The sequence below is a fragment of the Caenorhabditis briggsae genome (genome assembly GCF_000004555.2).
Source record: "Caenorhabditis briggsae complete genome, chrII, whole genome shotgun sequence".
In the NCBI taxonomy this organism is placed as follows: domain Eukaryota; kingdom Metazoa; phylum Nematoda; class Chromadorea; order Rhabditida; family Rhabditidae; genus Caenorhabditis; species Caenorhabditis briggsae.
In genome coordinates, this window is record NC_013486.2 from 152869 (window position 1) to 168785 (window position 15917).

The 15917-nt window shown below is 38.6% G+C and overlaps 5 protein-coding genes across 5 annotated transcripts; 1 reads left to right on the forward strand and 4 right to left on the reverse strand.

Annotated features, from left to right (window-relative positions):
- Positions 1 to 2506: 2506 nt before the first annotated feature.
- On the reverse strand, positions 2507 to 3631 carry CBG01022 (the record flags this gene model as incomplete). The annotated part of the gene is made up of 3 exons (XM_002629734.1): positions 2507 to 3040; positions 3086 to 3358; positions 3407 to 3631. 3 exons carry the CDS (start codon positions 3629 to 3631, stop codon positions 2507 to 2509), a joined length of 1032 nt encoding a protein of 343 aa, XP_002629780.1.
- Positions 3632 to 5037: 1406 nt separating this feature from the next.
- Positions 5038 to 5547, reverse strand: CBG01021 (the record flags this gene model as incomplete). The annotated part of the gene is made up of 3 exons (XM_002629733.1): positions 5038 to 5178; positions 5293 to 5401; positions 5444 to 5547. 3 exons carry the CDS (start codon positions 5545 to 5547, stop codon positions 5038 to 5040), a joined length of 354 nt encoding a protein of 117 aa, XP_002629779.1.
- Positions 5548 to 7694: 2147 nt separating this feature from the next.
- CBG01020 lies at positions 7695 to 8790 on the reverse strand (the record flags this gene model as incomplete). The annotated part of the gene is made up of 3 exons (XM_002629732.2): positions 7695 to 8195; positions 8241 to 8510; positions 8557 to 8790. The coding sequence occupies 3 exons, from the start codon at positions 8788 to 8790 to the stop codon at positions 7695 to 7697; spliced, it is 1005 nt and encodes a 334-aa protein (XP_002629778.2).
- A 1972-nt stretch (positions 8791 to 10762) lies between these two features.
- On the reverse strand, positions 10763 to 11118 carry CBG25445 (the record flags this gene model as incomplete). The annotated part of the gene is made up of 2 exons (XM_045241649.1): positions 10763 to 10839; positions 10989 to 11118. 2 exons carry the CDS (start codon positions 11116 to 11118, stop codon positions 10763 to 10765), a joined length of 207 nt encoding a protein of 68 aa, XP_045097969.1.
- Positions 11119 to 13772: 2654 nt separating this feature from the next.
- On the forward strand, positions 13773 to 15811 carry CBG01018 (the record flags this gene model as incomplete). The annotated part of the gene is made up of 8 exons (XM_002629731.2): positions 13773 to 13933; positions 13984 to 14492; positions 14537 to 14709; positions 14789 to 14965; positions 15013 to 15184; positions 15227 to 15327; positions 15497 to 15642; positions 15688 to 15811. The coding sequence occupies 8 exons, from the start codon at positions 13773 to 13775 to the stop codon at positions 15809 to 15811; spliced, it is 1563 nt and encodes a 520-aa protein (XP_002629777.2).
- Between the last annotated feature and the right edge of the window lie 106 nt (positions 15812 to 15917).

Sequence of the window (15917 nt, forward strand, 5' to 3'; positions counted from 1 at the left end):
CATAATCAGGTTAAGGAACTACTACTAACTCTTGAGCTTCAACTCTTCCTTCAAAAAAAAAACAGAAAAATGCAATTTCAGTAGAGCAAGACAAATGGGGGTCACAAAAAAAATTGGATATGACAACAGCCGGGAATAGAGAAAATAAATTGATATTACTTATGTGTAGTAATAGTAGGTGCTCTCTTCTTGTTCTCTTTTTTTGCGCCTATTTCTTTTTCAACAGGAACAACCAAAAAAGAAACTAAAGAGAAACCGGAAATTTGTGTTGAAATTCGAGATTTTTTATAAAATAGAAAAGATTTTTGGTGATTTTGAAAACTGCCTTTCTATCTGAAAACATTGGGGTCAGGAAAAAATGGGCAAGAAATAATTAAATGAGCCAGGAGGCAAGAGCAGGAGCAACAACAATTTCATTTTGCTCAATTTCATTTCGACACTCTCGTCTCTATAATAAAACTGGAAGGGTTAGATAGAAAATGGGAAACAATTTTAAGAGAAAGAAGGAAGAAAATATGAATAATTATTTTAAAAATTCGAAAAAGATCTAGAAAAATGGATTGGAGGTTGAACTTGACACTGTACACAATTGCAATCAACGAAATTCGAATGAAAATTGAAGTTTGCATTTTGTTAGATTAGTCAAAAATTCAAGTGAAAGGTATAAACCTCGCCTTTTGAAAAATTGAGAAAAAAATGTTTAAAAAATGTTCTAAATTCAATTTTAAGGTACGGGTCCGAATTTCAGCCCGGGAACACTTTTATTTCATAAGTTATGAAACAAAATTTTGAGAAAAATGTATCTTTTTTTGGCCATAACTTTGTACAAATAAGTGATTCAGGTCTGAAATTCTGTACCCCTCTTATAGGAGGCCACTCAAACCGCTAACACAATCGATTATCTCGATTCCTGTGAAAGATGCCGAAAATTTGTCAACTAATAAAATATTGGTTAAATTATGATGAATAATTTACATTTTAGATATTTTTTACAGGAATCGAGATGATTGAGCTCAAAATCAGAGGTTTAGGTGACCTACTATTAGAGTGTTTACGGTAATCTTACCTTCTTGAAAATTAGACGAGGTTTAGGTCTTTAGACGCGAAGAACATGTGTGTATCCAATTCTATAGAACATTTCTTGGCAACGTCATAATTTTCAGAGACATGCTGTGTCAATCAAATAAAGGAAACAGAAATGATACTCTTTTTTTCTGAAGGATAAATTCTAACTTGAGAATGTTGTTTATTTCTGTTTGCAACATTTTCAATACCTAAACCTTGCATACCTTCTTCAGGCCACCCTGCTAAAGTTTTCTTGTGAAACATTGAATCCAAGATGCACGAGTACTCGTGAAAAAGCTGTTTTATTTTCTCTAAATGGTGGGTTGGATGAGTTATAGGAAGACATATTGAGTCTAGAAGTGAACTCAACATGTTGTTGAAATTCGACAATCTGAGGGAAACATAAACATTTATGAGAATACCGTAAAACCTGTAATGGAAGGGCCCCTGCATATTCACGTTTGAGCTCAATTATCTCGGTTCCTATGAGAGCTATCAAAAAATTGTCAACTGATAAAATATTTTTGGTATTATGATAAACAACTTATCAGTTGACCTATCTTTTATATCTTAAACAGTAATTGAGATAAATCGGCTCAAAGTTTAAAGTTATCGTAAAAATTCTATTAGATAGCCATGGCACTCTATTGTTCTTTTTTTGGTTTTTTTTTCTTAGAGCCTGGCATCATCCTGTTTTTTTTTGACTAATACAGTACCTCTATTTAGCTTGAAAAATCAGAAAAATCAGAAAATCCTTTTTTGCATTATTAACTTCATTAGCTTTCACTACAGTGACTTCAAATCAGCAGTGACATTATAATAGGGGCTGTCATTCAATTAGGGGGCGGGATTATATTTTTCGAAGGTGCTCTAGGGTGGCACTATGTATATCAAATGCTGGCATTCCATTATGGGTGGAAATTACAGACTTTACGGTGTTTGTCTACTAATTTCTCGTTGTTCTCATTATTTAGATAGAAAAATACAAAACATTCCGTGTGGAAAAAATAGCTTAGCAACAATGTCTCTTTTGATGACGGTTCAGAAGGCTGTGTAATGCGCTCTATCGTACATTTGCAATTTCAACATTTTGAACCAAGATTTATTGAGGACGCTTCATTCCCTCAATTATCCCTCCTTGTGGGATATTTAATGAACGCATTCTCACTTCTTCTGCTAAGCTAATCTTGAACAGAAAAAGTTTATAGACTTAAAATGTGGTGGTTTCTCAACAAAAGTTTATTAAGAAACATTTTTAATTGCATAAAAAATGTTTGAGCTTTCTGGGAAATTTTAAAAGAAGAACGAAATGTGAAGAAGGGATTATTATAATTGAGACTAACATATTTTTTTGGTAAATAGTGGTATAGAAAATTTCGTGATAGAAATCATGTTCACAATTAAAGAGGTAACTTTCGAATTTTGTCAATGATCAGTGAATTCAAGTGCAGGAGCTGTACGATGGTGGCGCTTCTTCCTCTTCGGTGATTTCCTCCTTCTTGGTTGTCTTCTTCTCAGCGACCTCCCTCTTCTCAGTTTTTCTTTGAACGTCCTCATTTTCCACAACGTCTCCGATATAAATACGAAGGTACGAGCTGAGAGTGATTGCTCCCTTTACTTGAACGTGTGCAACAAGGAGATATCCATGAGTCATCATGCCACTTGCGAAAGACGGCGTAGTAGCTTCAGCTGGTATGGTGAACGGAATCTTGAACTTTCCCTCGGTGTATGGAGCCACGGGTGTCTTGTGTTTCTCTCCTTTTCCGTATCTTCCATAGGTGAAAAATTGTTCGGAGTTGTGTAAATGGCACTTATAGCTATTGCTACACGGTGTCGGCTGCCACTTCTTGTGAAAATGAGTATGTCGGAACAAAGTGTATTGAACCGATTTGATAGCGTTTCCGCTGGTGTTGTTGAGTGTGACTTCAGTGTCGAATGTCTGACCAGCTTTGAAGACTTGGGACGGCGTAACAAACTGAAATTAACATTTTACTACTCTAATCCACAATATACCGTTTACTTTTGCCTGAATTGTTCCATCAGAAAAAATGAGTCCTGACTGGATGTTTTGCTCCCATACCATAGTCTTGTTGTAGCACGGTAGGTATTCTTTGCCGAGATTCTTGCTCACAGTGAGTTCCTTATCCACGCGGGATATCTCACGCCATGGTCTGTCGACTTGCACAGACACTCTGTGAGTGTTCCGACCGTTTTTTATATTGAGTGTTGGTGCAATAGTGTCGGGAAGTTTGAAAACGAACTCGTAATCGAAAGTTCCGACGGGCATCTGGTTCTGAAAAAAAAAACAATTAGTGAACTGAAAATAACGAAAAAAAACAACCTTTGAACTGTCAGAGACCCAAAGGAGTTTAGTCTGACGGTACACCAAATGATGGTTCCACGAAAGGAATTTTTCAGTTTCAGAAAATCCCTCTATAATCATTTTCACTGATCGAGCCTTCATAGGCTTGTCGTTCACTACTGTGACCGTGACACCGACTTTATCTCCTGGGAGATAAACCTTACCGGGCTCATGGAAATTGATGGTTATGTTGGATAGACCCATTCTGGAATGTTGAAGATGTTTATCAAAAAATATGAAAGATTGGTCAGATAATTTATCACGAAAGATAAGAACGATAACGATGAATGTTCCTAACTATTTAATCTAGCTTTTTTATAGAGGGAAAGTACCTTGTGATTATGATACATCTTTCATACTTAACTTGAAAGAAATCTTCTAAGAACCTGAAATGCTAAACTAGAAGGTTCATTCAAAACTCTTTCCGCATAAGAAAAATCCAGTATAGAAGAAATTTATGAATTTCTCAGGCCTCTAGAGGCAAGAAACGCACAACTCGCGAAGAGGTCTTGAGGACCGAATGCGTATTCAGTTGGGCAGTGGGTGCCCCTCCCTTCCTTCCGCTCGATCAGACTCCACCCCTCTCTGCGTAATTAGGTCAATGTTGCTAGGAGGGAACACACGGCCCTAAGAGAGCTACAGACATTTGAAGAGCACACAACAATGGACTTTCTCTGCGTTTCCCGAAAATTCTTGTTGTCTTCTGAACGGCTTAGCGAACGTCGTCGAATAGAGAGTTGGGTGGGGGAGTGTGTAGATTGTACGTCGTTCCTTATTCAGAACATTCTATCATGAGATAATATTTTCCATTTTTGCTAGGTAGGGGAAGAACGTAGGACTTCTAATTAAGGTGGATTCAAAACGCAGGTGTTTCGGAAATATGACGGAAAACGTGGAATGAACATTAAGGTCTTCGAGAAAGCGAGTAAAGGATAGTAAACAAAGTCTTAAAGAAAACTGTTCAGGTTAACCGGAATAAACGTAGAAAGTAGATTTGGATCCAACTCATTACCTGGAATTGTTTCCAGATTCCTTTGCAGGATTACTATAAAAATTTTTACCAGTTATACCAGAACTTCGGTTATAGATGATTTAGATAAATATTCGAAAAAGGAGAGCTGGATTACCATTTTTCCCAAATTAATTGAACAGAGGGAGCTATATTACAAAAAAAATGAAGGTTCTGATTTCTATTTGTACTGTTTTAAGCTTAATACGGTTATTCAGATAACCTGCAAAAAAAATTTCGGGTCAAAATATCTGAATTCCAGCCAAATTTTTGGGAGTACGATGAATTCGAACTTTCGCGAAATCGAACTGTCCCGAAATCGAACTCGTTCGAATTAGAACTGTCCCTTTTTCGAACACGCCCAGAACAGAACAAGAACGGAATCGAACTGCTATAAATTCGAACTGTGCGGTGTCGAACTGTCCCGGATTGGAACTCTGTTAGCAACAGGGCGCGCTTGCATTACCTTTGAAAATTTCAAGTTTTCTCCAGAAAAAAAATCATTTTTACAACAAAAAAAGCATTTTTATTTGAATACAGTGAGGAAAAAACAATTTGAAAATAGAAAATATATGTTTAAAAAAGAAAGAATTCATGACTTTTAAACATAATGGGCGTCGGAGATGGTGTCTAATAAATTAAGACCAGTCAAAGGCATAATTGGCGGGATTGGCTGATTTATTAGCGTCTTGATGAGTCTCCCGTCCTTCAATGCGTTGGTGAGTTTTCTGTTTCGACTGACCTGAAGTGTAGTAAAAAATCAATTTAGGTGTTCAAGAGTAGAAACAGACCTGGAAATTCGGATTTAGTTTCAACTCGTTCCAATCCATCTTTGTATGCTAACTTCACTACTAACTTCACTTCTGACAAAATCCTCGTCGTGTCTCGCATGCTGATTTTTAACAGTGAACGTGTTGTTCATTCTGTCGAAATGATAAGCTGCATCACATCGAGCTCGTCTTTCTCTGGAAAAAATATTGTTTTATAGTAATGCTGCAATTTTTTACCGCTCGACACAGTAAAAAAGCTCTGTTCCATTTTTGTTCATTTTTTTGAAACGCATTGCATATCCTTGAACTTGAACGATCGGCTTGTTTTTACGAGAAGCCATTTTCTGTAAAGTTTATATTCTCGAAACGGGAAGAGAAATTCGCAAAATATCCAAAATAAGTGAAAAAAAGTTATTTTCTGGAGAAAACATGCAAAATTTGTTGACAAAAACAATTTTAAAAAAGCAAGCGCGCCCTGTTGCTAACAGAGTTCCAATCCGGGACAGTTCGACACCGCACAGTTCGAATTTATAGCAGTTCGATTCCGTTCTTGTTCTGTTCTGGGCGTGTTCGAAAAAGGGACAGTTCTAATTCGAACGAGTTCGATTTCGCGAAAGTTCGAATTCATCGTACTCCCAAATTTTTGAAATGGATTTTTTGACCAGAAATTTTGGCAATATGTTTCCCATAATTTTCTCCAGTTTTCCCCAAAGTTTCAGACAGATTGGATTGGTCTTCAAGGGGTTTTTTTTCGTTTTTTATTGCAGGAATACCCCCATAAAAGTTTTGTATGGAAGTTATCGTTTGGTACTATAATATATTTTTTTGAAGTTTCGAGAAGAATCCCAATGCCCTAACAAACTTGTTGTCGGTCTTGAACAACCATTCCAGACTAAACATAACCGAATCTCAATGTTTCATATTTGTCCTTGACAGAAAAGAGGACGATGGCAACTACGCATACATTCTGCTTTCGCTATCGGACCTTTCTCTGTGCATCCGCTATTCTAATGTTAATTCTTCCTGAATGGTTATCGAGTGACCCCTCGCCCCCTTCTTCTTTTTCGTCTGCTGCACAATTGCCATTGTAAAGTGTCAGATGTTCTGTGTGTGTGTGTGAGAGAGAGTCATATATGCGGACAGCTGATTTTCCGCAACGTGTGCTAGAGACGAGAAAAACGGTGACCGCCTTAAGAAGACGTTGTAATGGTAAAGAACACGGAAACCGATGGCCAGGATGATGACGCGGAATGGGGAGGATTTCTTAAGGAATCGGCTAGCTAGATATTTGGTAAAACGAATTCCTCTAATTTTTTGGAAAGAAGACGATTTACAAGATACGGCAGCCTAATTCAGCAGAATTTTGTATTTTTTGAAACCTGCGTTCCAATAATTTCAACAATTTTAATTTTAAAGGATTTAGAGCAAACTGTTCTTTTGGTAACTACCGTAAAACCTGTAATCGAAGGACCCCCACGCTGTCGACTTTGAACTCAATTATCTCGGTCCGTACAAGCGATATCAAAAACATTCCAACTAACAAAATATTTGTGATATTATGCTAAACAATTTATCAGTTGACAGCTTTTTCATATCTTTCACAAGAACCGAGACAAATCGGATCAAAATTAAAAGTTAGGGAGCTCTTCTATTATAGGTATTACAGTAAAATGTTGTCCACCCTTCGTATTCTTTCCGGATTTTCTAAAAAAAATTTATCTGACTTCTTTTGTGACGCAACTAGTAGAACTCAATCATCTTAATCTCTCTGGCGGTATACCTTTTCTGGCGGTATACCAAATTCCCGTCTTATGATCATCACGCAATTTCCAATCGACGAACGCACTCTCAACCAAACGGACCATAATCGCGAAACATCTGCTCTCATTCCATCAGCCTCTTTGTTCTTAATGGTAGGGGAAGAAAAAGGGTCAAACAAATAAAATAAGACCTTTTCTTTAATAGACACACCGGGAGGCCTCATTTTGTAGGAAGTTGATCGAAGGATTTTGCCAAATAATTTATTCCAGAACATCAGTGAATCACAAATATTATACAGATGGTTTCCAAATATGATGCAGATTTTTTTTTGAATTTTTAAAAAGAAGACTGTGGAGAATATGGGAACTGGACACAAAAAAGATGAAGAACAGGGAATAGTGCATTCTTCACAGATCACTGGAGAAATAGGAGAGGGGGGAGGGGGGGTTCGGAGACAGAACAGGTGTCAGCTGGAGAAGGTTTTTTTTTGGGAATTGAAGGTTTTTATATCACGAGAGAGATAAAGAGAAGGGTGGGAATATGAAGAATGGGGGACAAATAGAGAAGATCGGAGACTTTAAGGGAAACTCGGTAACTTTAACTTTTGGTTCAGAAAACGGGGGTACAAAAAACGGGGGTAGAAAATTATGGAAGGTTTTGAGATGTCTGGAAACGATCGTTGGTTAAAGTATAATAAATTATTGCAGTTCTTTGATTATTTTCTCATCTAATCACGAAGAATCTCTTCGTAGGTTGGTGGAGCATCTTCCTTTCCGTGACGATTTGGGCAATCCTCAGAATGCTCTTCTTCCATCTCCCCCATGTAGAAGGTGCACATCATGGCACGGTCGATGGATCCCTTGGAACGGAATCCGAACTCCATAACGTAGCCATGAAGCATAAGTCCTGAGTAGAAACTTGGAGTGACGATGTTCTCGGGGAAAGTGAACGGCATGATGTACGACTCCTCGCTGTATGGAGCCAACGAGACCTCCATTTTCTCAGCGTTGCGAAGCTTCTCGCGATCGGTTGTCTGTTGGAAACGACTCAATGGACAGCCGTCTGGGTTGAACTCCTTGCATGGGGTGTGTTGATTACGGAAGTGGTAGTGAGTGCGTTGGTACAACTTGGCGAAGATGCGACTGATCTCAGTGGAGCTGTTGTTAGCGACTTGGAAGTGAAGATCGACAGTTTGTCCTGGGAGGAAGACCAGTGTTGAGATAGAGACCTGGAATCAAAAGATGAGAGAATTATCGAATTTCTGATAGTTCACCTTCATGGTGACTGGTCCGTTCGAGAAGAAAACTCCAGATTGGAGGTCCACTTTGAAGAACCAGTTGCTGCTGCTCATTCTCATTGGCAAGTCCAACTTTTTGGTGACCAAGAACTCTTTTTCGGCCTTGATGTTGGATTTCCATGGTCTGTCGATGACCATCTTGATCTTGTAGTCATTCTTTCCGAATAGTCCATGGAAAGTTGGCAAGCAATCAGCTGGCAGAGTGATAGCAAAATTGAACAAGTGCTCGCCAGCTGGGATTATGGTCTGCAATAAGGGCATTAGGAAACAGACCTTCATTGATTATCTCTACCTCTCCCTGCTTGGGAACCCAAGCCAGATGTGACTTCTTGAAATGATACTTAACGCATGAGTTATCAAACAAGTTGATATTAGCTGTCTTGGACTTTCCTCTAATAGAGAGGACGATCGAGCGAGCCTCAAGTGGTCTTGTTACTTCGAGAAGAACGGTTCCGGTGACTTCGTCTCCTGGATAGAAAATCTTGTCATGTTGGTCAATATTGATGACCGTGCTTGCAATCGACATTACCTGAAAAAACGAGAGAGAGAAATGGTAACGGATCCGAGCGAAGTAAGGAAATAGTTCAACGAAACGAGAGATGATCGGATAATCAATTAGTTGTTCAGTGATTTTTCACCTGCTACGCTTTTCAATGCCTTCACCTGGATTCCTAATAATTCAATCAGTGGGATCTCCTAATATGAATATAGAACTTCAACTTCACTTTGAGTGAAGTAAGAAAACTTGAGGAAGAAGACGCGCGCGCAACACTAGGTGAATGAAAACAGAGAATGATGTCTCCGCTAAGCCGATGGAGGCAGCAAGCTAGTTTTGAGTTTCGAGGGAGATACGTTGCTAGGGGCAACCAACACAGCGAGTGTATGGTGAGCGGGTATGAGTTTCACCCCCGAAATGAGCACACTGTGAGCGCACAGTGAGCACATAGAGACATCGAGATGCTCATGCTTCAACTTCCTATCGATTCAACTTTTGTTTCGTCTCCTCTTCTTCTTCTTCTTCTTTTGTGAATCGGCTGGTTTTGTGGGAGTGAGAAGCAGGGCTACGCGAAACATATAATTAATGGAGAGAGTGGGCTGAAGAAGGCGTGAGGAGATCCGAAGAGGAAGAGTCAGGTGCTTGGAGAGTCGAAGAGCAAACTCCTATAAGTAGAGTTTTGTCAAGAACATTGTATAGTTGAGTATCGCAAGGGATCTAGTTGGGCACTAGAAACCAACATTGTTAAGGTCCAAAAAGAAAAGTTGAAAACTTCAAAGTAATTCTTTACAGCAAAATGGAGCAGTATACAGCGTTGTATTTTAATATACTCGAACATGATCGGGTATAATGGTAATACGTAAACGAAAATAAATGAGGGACAATCAGGGGGAATGCAGAAGAAAGAGATGAAAAATTGACAACGAGGAGAAATTATAATTTTGCAAAAAACTATTCTGTTTTGGGAAAAAATGTTTGAGAGAAAAGGCACCAAGAAAGAAGAAATGCAAGAAAGAACTGTGGGATGGGGGAGAGATGAGAAATATTAAATATGTCCGATTAATACGAGGTGACATCTAGATTTTTGACCAAAGAAACAAGAAATGTTGAGCATGTGGAGTTGAAAAAGATGAACCGGTTTCCCAGGAATTGAGATGAACAGGAGGGATGTAGTTGTTAGGAGGAGTTTCATTTGAGGCACATCGGAATGGACCTGCAGCGGAGAAAGGGCGACCTAAAAGCCAATATTGAGTTATTCATTTCAATTGTATGGTGCAATTACCATCAAACATTTTCTCTTTACTCTTGAATGACTTCAGCATGTTGGTGGGTACTGATCGGAGCCCGTGGCTTCAGCGTATGTGGGTGGCTCCGAGTTGTCATTCTCCTTCTCCTCATTCACGGCACCCAAATTCAATCTTTCATTAATCCAGAGGGGCAGTTGACGTTTGTGTTCGCGACGGATGAAAAAGGACGAGCGATACCCCTCTCCAGAGTCTCCATTGCTCGTAGATCCGCTTGCGACGGTTTTGTTGCAACGAACACTGGGATCTTTATAACAATGTCCCTGGCCAACAATCCACTCATTTTAATCCTCTTTTGAAGCACATAGGACACCGAAATTATTTGGGCATTGAATGATTGTGCAACTTCTTGGGGAACAGAAAGGGTATATGTCCCACATTTCATTTCTCCTAGTTTCGTATCGAGAATAAAAGGATCCGTAGAGCATTCAATGTGTTTGTCCGTTTTGAAGCAAAAATGTGATGCAGAGTAGAACTGGATAAGGCATTGAAGCACTGATTCGGCCGGAGTTGAAAATGATTCCTTTAGCCTTCTGGGAGCCGTGCCATAGCATATTTTTGTCGTTCTGCAACTCCAAAAAACGCACAGCTGATATTTGGAGTGGCGTGACGACGAAGCATCGCTCTGCAGTCAGTGGCAAGGCATGAGAACAAGATGTATGGATAGTTTTCCGTAATATCTAATGTCCCCGAAATTTTTATGGAATGTTGGTGGACAGTGTTCTGGAATTGTGTACGAGAAGGGGAACGAATGTTTCCCGGCATGCATAATGTCCTGAAATATTTTACTTTTGATCATGTTTGATTTTAAGAACCTACCGAATGGTCATGCTTCTCATTCCACGCCAGAATTTCCTGGTTGAAGTATTCGATCTTGGAAGCTTTATCGATTCCATTCCAACTCGTCTTTGCGATTCCTCTCACTTTGCATGTAGAGAACGTTGTAGTCTTTTTGGAAATTCAGTTCGATCAATCCTTCCAATTTATCTCCAGGAGCATATTTTGCAGCAGGATTTGAAAAGCAAATGTTTTCGTGAGTGAGGGTGAACGGCATTTCTGGAAATGGGATTTTTAGAATATTCTAAAATATGCTAGAAGAAATGAAGGATGAAAGAGTTTCAACAGTGGTTTACAGAATGATAAAGTGGAGTTCTTCTAGAAGTTCTAAACAATGGAGAAGCGAGAGAGAACAATTCGAAAGAGAATTATCCGCTAGAAAAACCGAAAAAACTAGAGAATCGACCGAGAGTGATTATATAATGATCAAAATTGATAGAGTATACATTTGTTTGATGAGACGAAAAAAACGCTAAAAAATGGAATTCGAAAAAAGTATGTACATGGAGAAAAATGTTTTGTGGATGCTTGGTTCGTGAGAATATCGGAAGAGAGTTCATTGCTTTCACAAATGGACATTTCTTGCATTGATAACTCTTCAAAAAAGTATCGATGTTTTTTGGATTGTTCTTTAGACATCAATTTGGTGATGGCCATTTTTTCAGCACTTACAGGTCCAAGCTGCATACAAAAATTTTTTTAAGCGTGAGGTTCATGTTTGACAAAAAACATCTATCGGAAAAAAGTGGACACCAGAATGTAAATGCAAAACGCAGCCAATTTTGGGGACACCAAAGAAGACTGCTCTCAATAACCTCTCTGTGGAATGGGCCCCTAAAAACCACCCCAAAAAAAGAGGGGGAAAGATCGCTGCTAAAAATGTGAAAGAAGTGAAATGAGAAGTGAATGTGTTTACGAGATTGGGCATCCAGATATAGCCCCGCCCACTCGGAACATCTGTGGAGATTTCGAAATAGGAGTGGTCCCAAAATATGAGGCAGTTTATTATGAAATCCGAGCTTGGAACAATTTTTTGAAAAATAATGATGATGAGGAACACAGACTATAACTTGCTAATGTTATGATAAAACAAGTAGCAGATAAGAAAGTTTGAGCAGTTTCTTCAAAAAAATATGGGACAGGCTGGAAACATATGGGGTAACTGTTTAAATAGTACTAGTTATAGTTTAAAAATAGGTATCTCATAGAACTACTTCAGCTAACGTATCAAAATTGATAACTTTATGTTGGTTACTACAACCTTCAATATCTCTGCTTGTTTTGAAACTTTACGAAAGGTCACACCTGTCTTCCTGCCTCAGTACGGTTACAGGGCGACTGACCCAGACTCCCAAAACTCGTCTTGATGAAGAGAAATAAAAATTAGCATGGTTCTCTTATGATTAACGTCCAAATAAAAATCTCATATGAGTAGAAGTACATACAGATGTTCCGACGGTCAACGATCACGAGTACCCTCTAAAAACATACAGACAATTGGAAAAAGGGAAAAGAAGCCACCTGTTGAACACATGAGAGTTGTGCCGGGCGGTGTACCCTTTGGGCTATGCAGGAATTTGCTAAGAAAACAGTAAACATGTTTTGAGGTTAAAAAAGGAAAGCTTCAGGGACGTTATATTGGTAAGGACTGATTCAAGATAAGAAACAAACTAGGAAACATTGAAACTGAATTTTTTAGGTCATTGACTAAATTAGGTTTCAAAAAATCGAATACCGTCACGTTTGAGCTCAATTATCTCGGTTCCTGTGAGAGATATCAAAACTTTGTTAACTGATAAAATGTTGGTGATATTATGATAAATAATTTATCAGTTTAAAATTTTTGGTATCTTCGACAGGAATCGAGATAAGTGAGCATAAAGTTTACAGTTTGGGTGGGCTTCTGTTAGAGGAAATTCGGTTGTCTGTGCATTTTTCAGCAAATTGCTAACTTCAGCGTGAGTATGATACTAGTTACAGATATTCGTTGATAACAGTATTCAGCGAAATTTGAAAACATGAACCGAAAAGGTTGAAATCTCCCATTATTTCCTTTGAAAAAATTTGTTGACAAGTTTCTTTTCCCTGTAAATTATCCCATTCTGTTTCCCCAATTATACCCCGTGCTCATACTTTAAATTGGTTTTTTCACAGAAAATTCTAATTTTTCCCATTATTCCGAATGACCTCGTCATCTCTTGTCACTTGAAAACAAAGTACTTGAAAATAGTGGATAAAGCACACCTGCCCGATTTTAGAATTAGGATCTGGGAAGTCTGGGACGGAGGTGCATTGTTTGAGAGTTTGAAAAAATAGAAATTAAGACAGCGGAACACAATAATTGATTTTTTCTTCTTTTTAGAAATACTATTTCTCGTTCCAATATACAGCAAACACTCTAATAAAGGCGACCCTATACTTGCACTTTAAGCTCAATTATCTCATTTACTTTGAGAGATATCAAAAATGTGTCAACTGCGTAAACGTTTGTTATAACATCACCAGCATTTTACCAGTTGACAAAAGTTTGATATCTCTTATAGAAATTAAGATAATTGAACTCAAAGTTCAAGTATAGGGTGGCCACCTATTAGAGTATTTACGGTACACTATCTCACTTCCGAATACGTTCACCTTGCTACATTGAAACAGCTTCAATTTTCTTATCAATTTTCGGTATATCTGAACTTAAAAGTTTTCACTAGAACTGAGCTGCTTGTGCTCCTACATAGTTCATTGTTCACTCCTCAACTACAACATGTGGTGTTGCACTGAAAATCATCACGACAGGTCAATTTGCATAAGCAGTAGTATAAAACTACCTATGGCGGGCGACCTCCTGAGAATTACAACCTTTTTTGGTTTTACAAAATGTCAGCATCATCTGAAACAACCGTTACCTCAAACTCGTCATCTGAAGTTACGATCGGAATGAACCATGATGAGGAAGAGAGAAGATATGGATGTTTGGGTGGAAATCGCTATATTGTTCTAGTCATTGCTTTACTGTTTTTGTCGTTCATGCTTTCATCGTAAGTTTTTTTCTTGATAGAATATAATACAAAGTTTTTCTTTTTTTCAGAATTATTTGCTATAATGCCTCCTATGTGTCTATGGTGAATCTCCATTCATCTCCATATTGGGAAGAATTTATTAGTTCAAACAAGTCGATTGATGAAGTCAATTGGAATGATCCCAATCTTCCACTATCAGAAAGAAGGTTCGCATTCGACACCGCTCAGAAAAGTCTTGGATTCGCAGCTGGATTTCTTGGTGCGATTGCTGCCGTTGTCCCAATGTCACGACTAACAGCCAGATTTGGTGTTCACAAAGTTATGACAATTAGTGGAGTCTTCGGAACAGTCTTGGTTATTATCACGCCTATTGTGGTCTCCTGGAGTTTCCCAGTTTTCGTTATCCTCCGTGCTCTTCAAGGAATCACATTGGCAAACTTATTCACAACAGCCGGAGTCGTTGTGAACGAATGGGCGGCTGTCAACGAAAAAGGACTATTCATTTCGGTTTTATCAGCTCATGTGGAAGTAGGTGCCGTGTTCACTATGCCAGTTTCTGGAGCATTGGCCACAAGTGGTAGGATCATTTTTCTTATGCCTGTTTCAACTTGTCTATTGTAGCTGGATGGCCGTGGGTGTTCTATTTGCACGGTGCAATTCTTGCAGCGCTCACTATTCTATGGGCAGTATATTATAGAGACCGTGCAGTGAAACATCCGTTTGTCCAAAGAAAGGAATGGAGGAAAATCAGTTTTGGAAAGAAACTTAATCAAACAGGAAAAGGATCTAATGAGGTAAGGACACTTATTCTACTAAAAATTGAATTCAGAATTGCAGTAGTGCATTGTCCACAACCGTAAATCTTTATTTCAGACTCCCATTCGCAAAATTGTGTCTTCCATCGTTATTTGGGGAGTTTGGATTGCGGTTATTGGAAACTTCCTCGTCTCCCAATTTTCCATTTCCTACGCACCAATTTATCTCCGTGGAGTGATCGGTTGCTCACCCACTGAAGCTGGGCTTCTCACACTTATCCCAATGGCATGCTTGGTGAGTTTTCTGAATGTTTCTTTCCGCATTCATCTTTAAATTTCCAGCTCGTCATTAAATTCAGCACTGGATTCTTCTCAGATCGCATAAAATCCATATCAGATCTCACTAAAATGAAAATGTTCAACTCGTGTGCTCTCCTTGGCTCATCAATCTTTTTTATAGTTTTGGCATGCTCTAGTCCTGGAGGAAGCAAAGTGCTGGATGTCATACTATTATGTGAGGACCTTTAAAAAGTTCTGGGAAAACTAATGTCTTCAGCTATTCCAATGGCTCTTCTTGGTTTCTCATCTGGCGGTTATAGTAAATGCGCAGTGATGGTTTCTGGACAGTACTCACCATTCGTCATGTCAATTGTACAGGTAATACCTTTTAATGATAGTAGGTCAAACAAAAAATGCCGCTGTTTCACACGTTTGGTGCCCTTTGTTGCTCATACCGCGATTTCCCTTAGCGGCATCATTGAATAAGCTATCCGATTGTTTGCAGTAGAGTTACTGTATGTAGATAATCATTACTCTAAAATTTCAGATCATCGCTTGCTCTTCCCTGATGGCTGGATCCTTCCTTGTACCAGCACTAACCCCAACTGACAGTTTCAGTGAATGGCAAAGAGTATTCATGGTTTATGGAGCCGTTTTAGCAATTACCAATACAATTTTTATAGTTTTCGCCAGGTAGAGGATTTTCAAAAATTGTGGCAATTAATTGGTTTGTTTCAGAGCGGAACCTGCAAAATGGTCTCAACAAAAAGGAGATTTGACATTGGCTGAGGCTGTTATGGGATCAGAGCAGAAACCAGTTGAAGCTGTTACTGATCCTGAAATGGGGGTTCAGAGGATCTAACTAGTTTAACACCATCTTTTTTTTTGTACTTAACAATCTCATTAAACATCTCAATTTCTCTTTATTTTAACTTGAAAATTTCCCTTTCATAATAAAAAGTCATTAA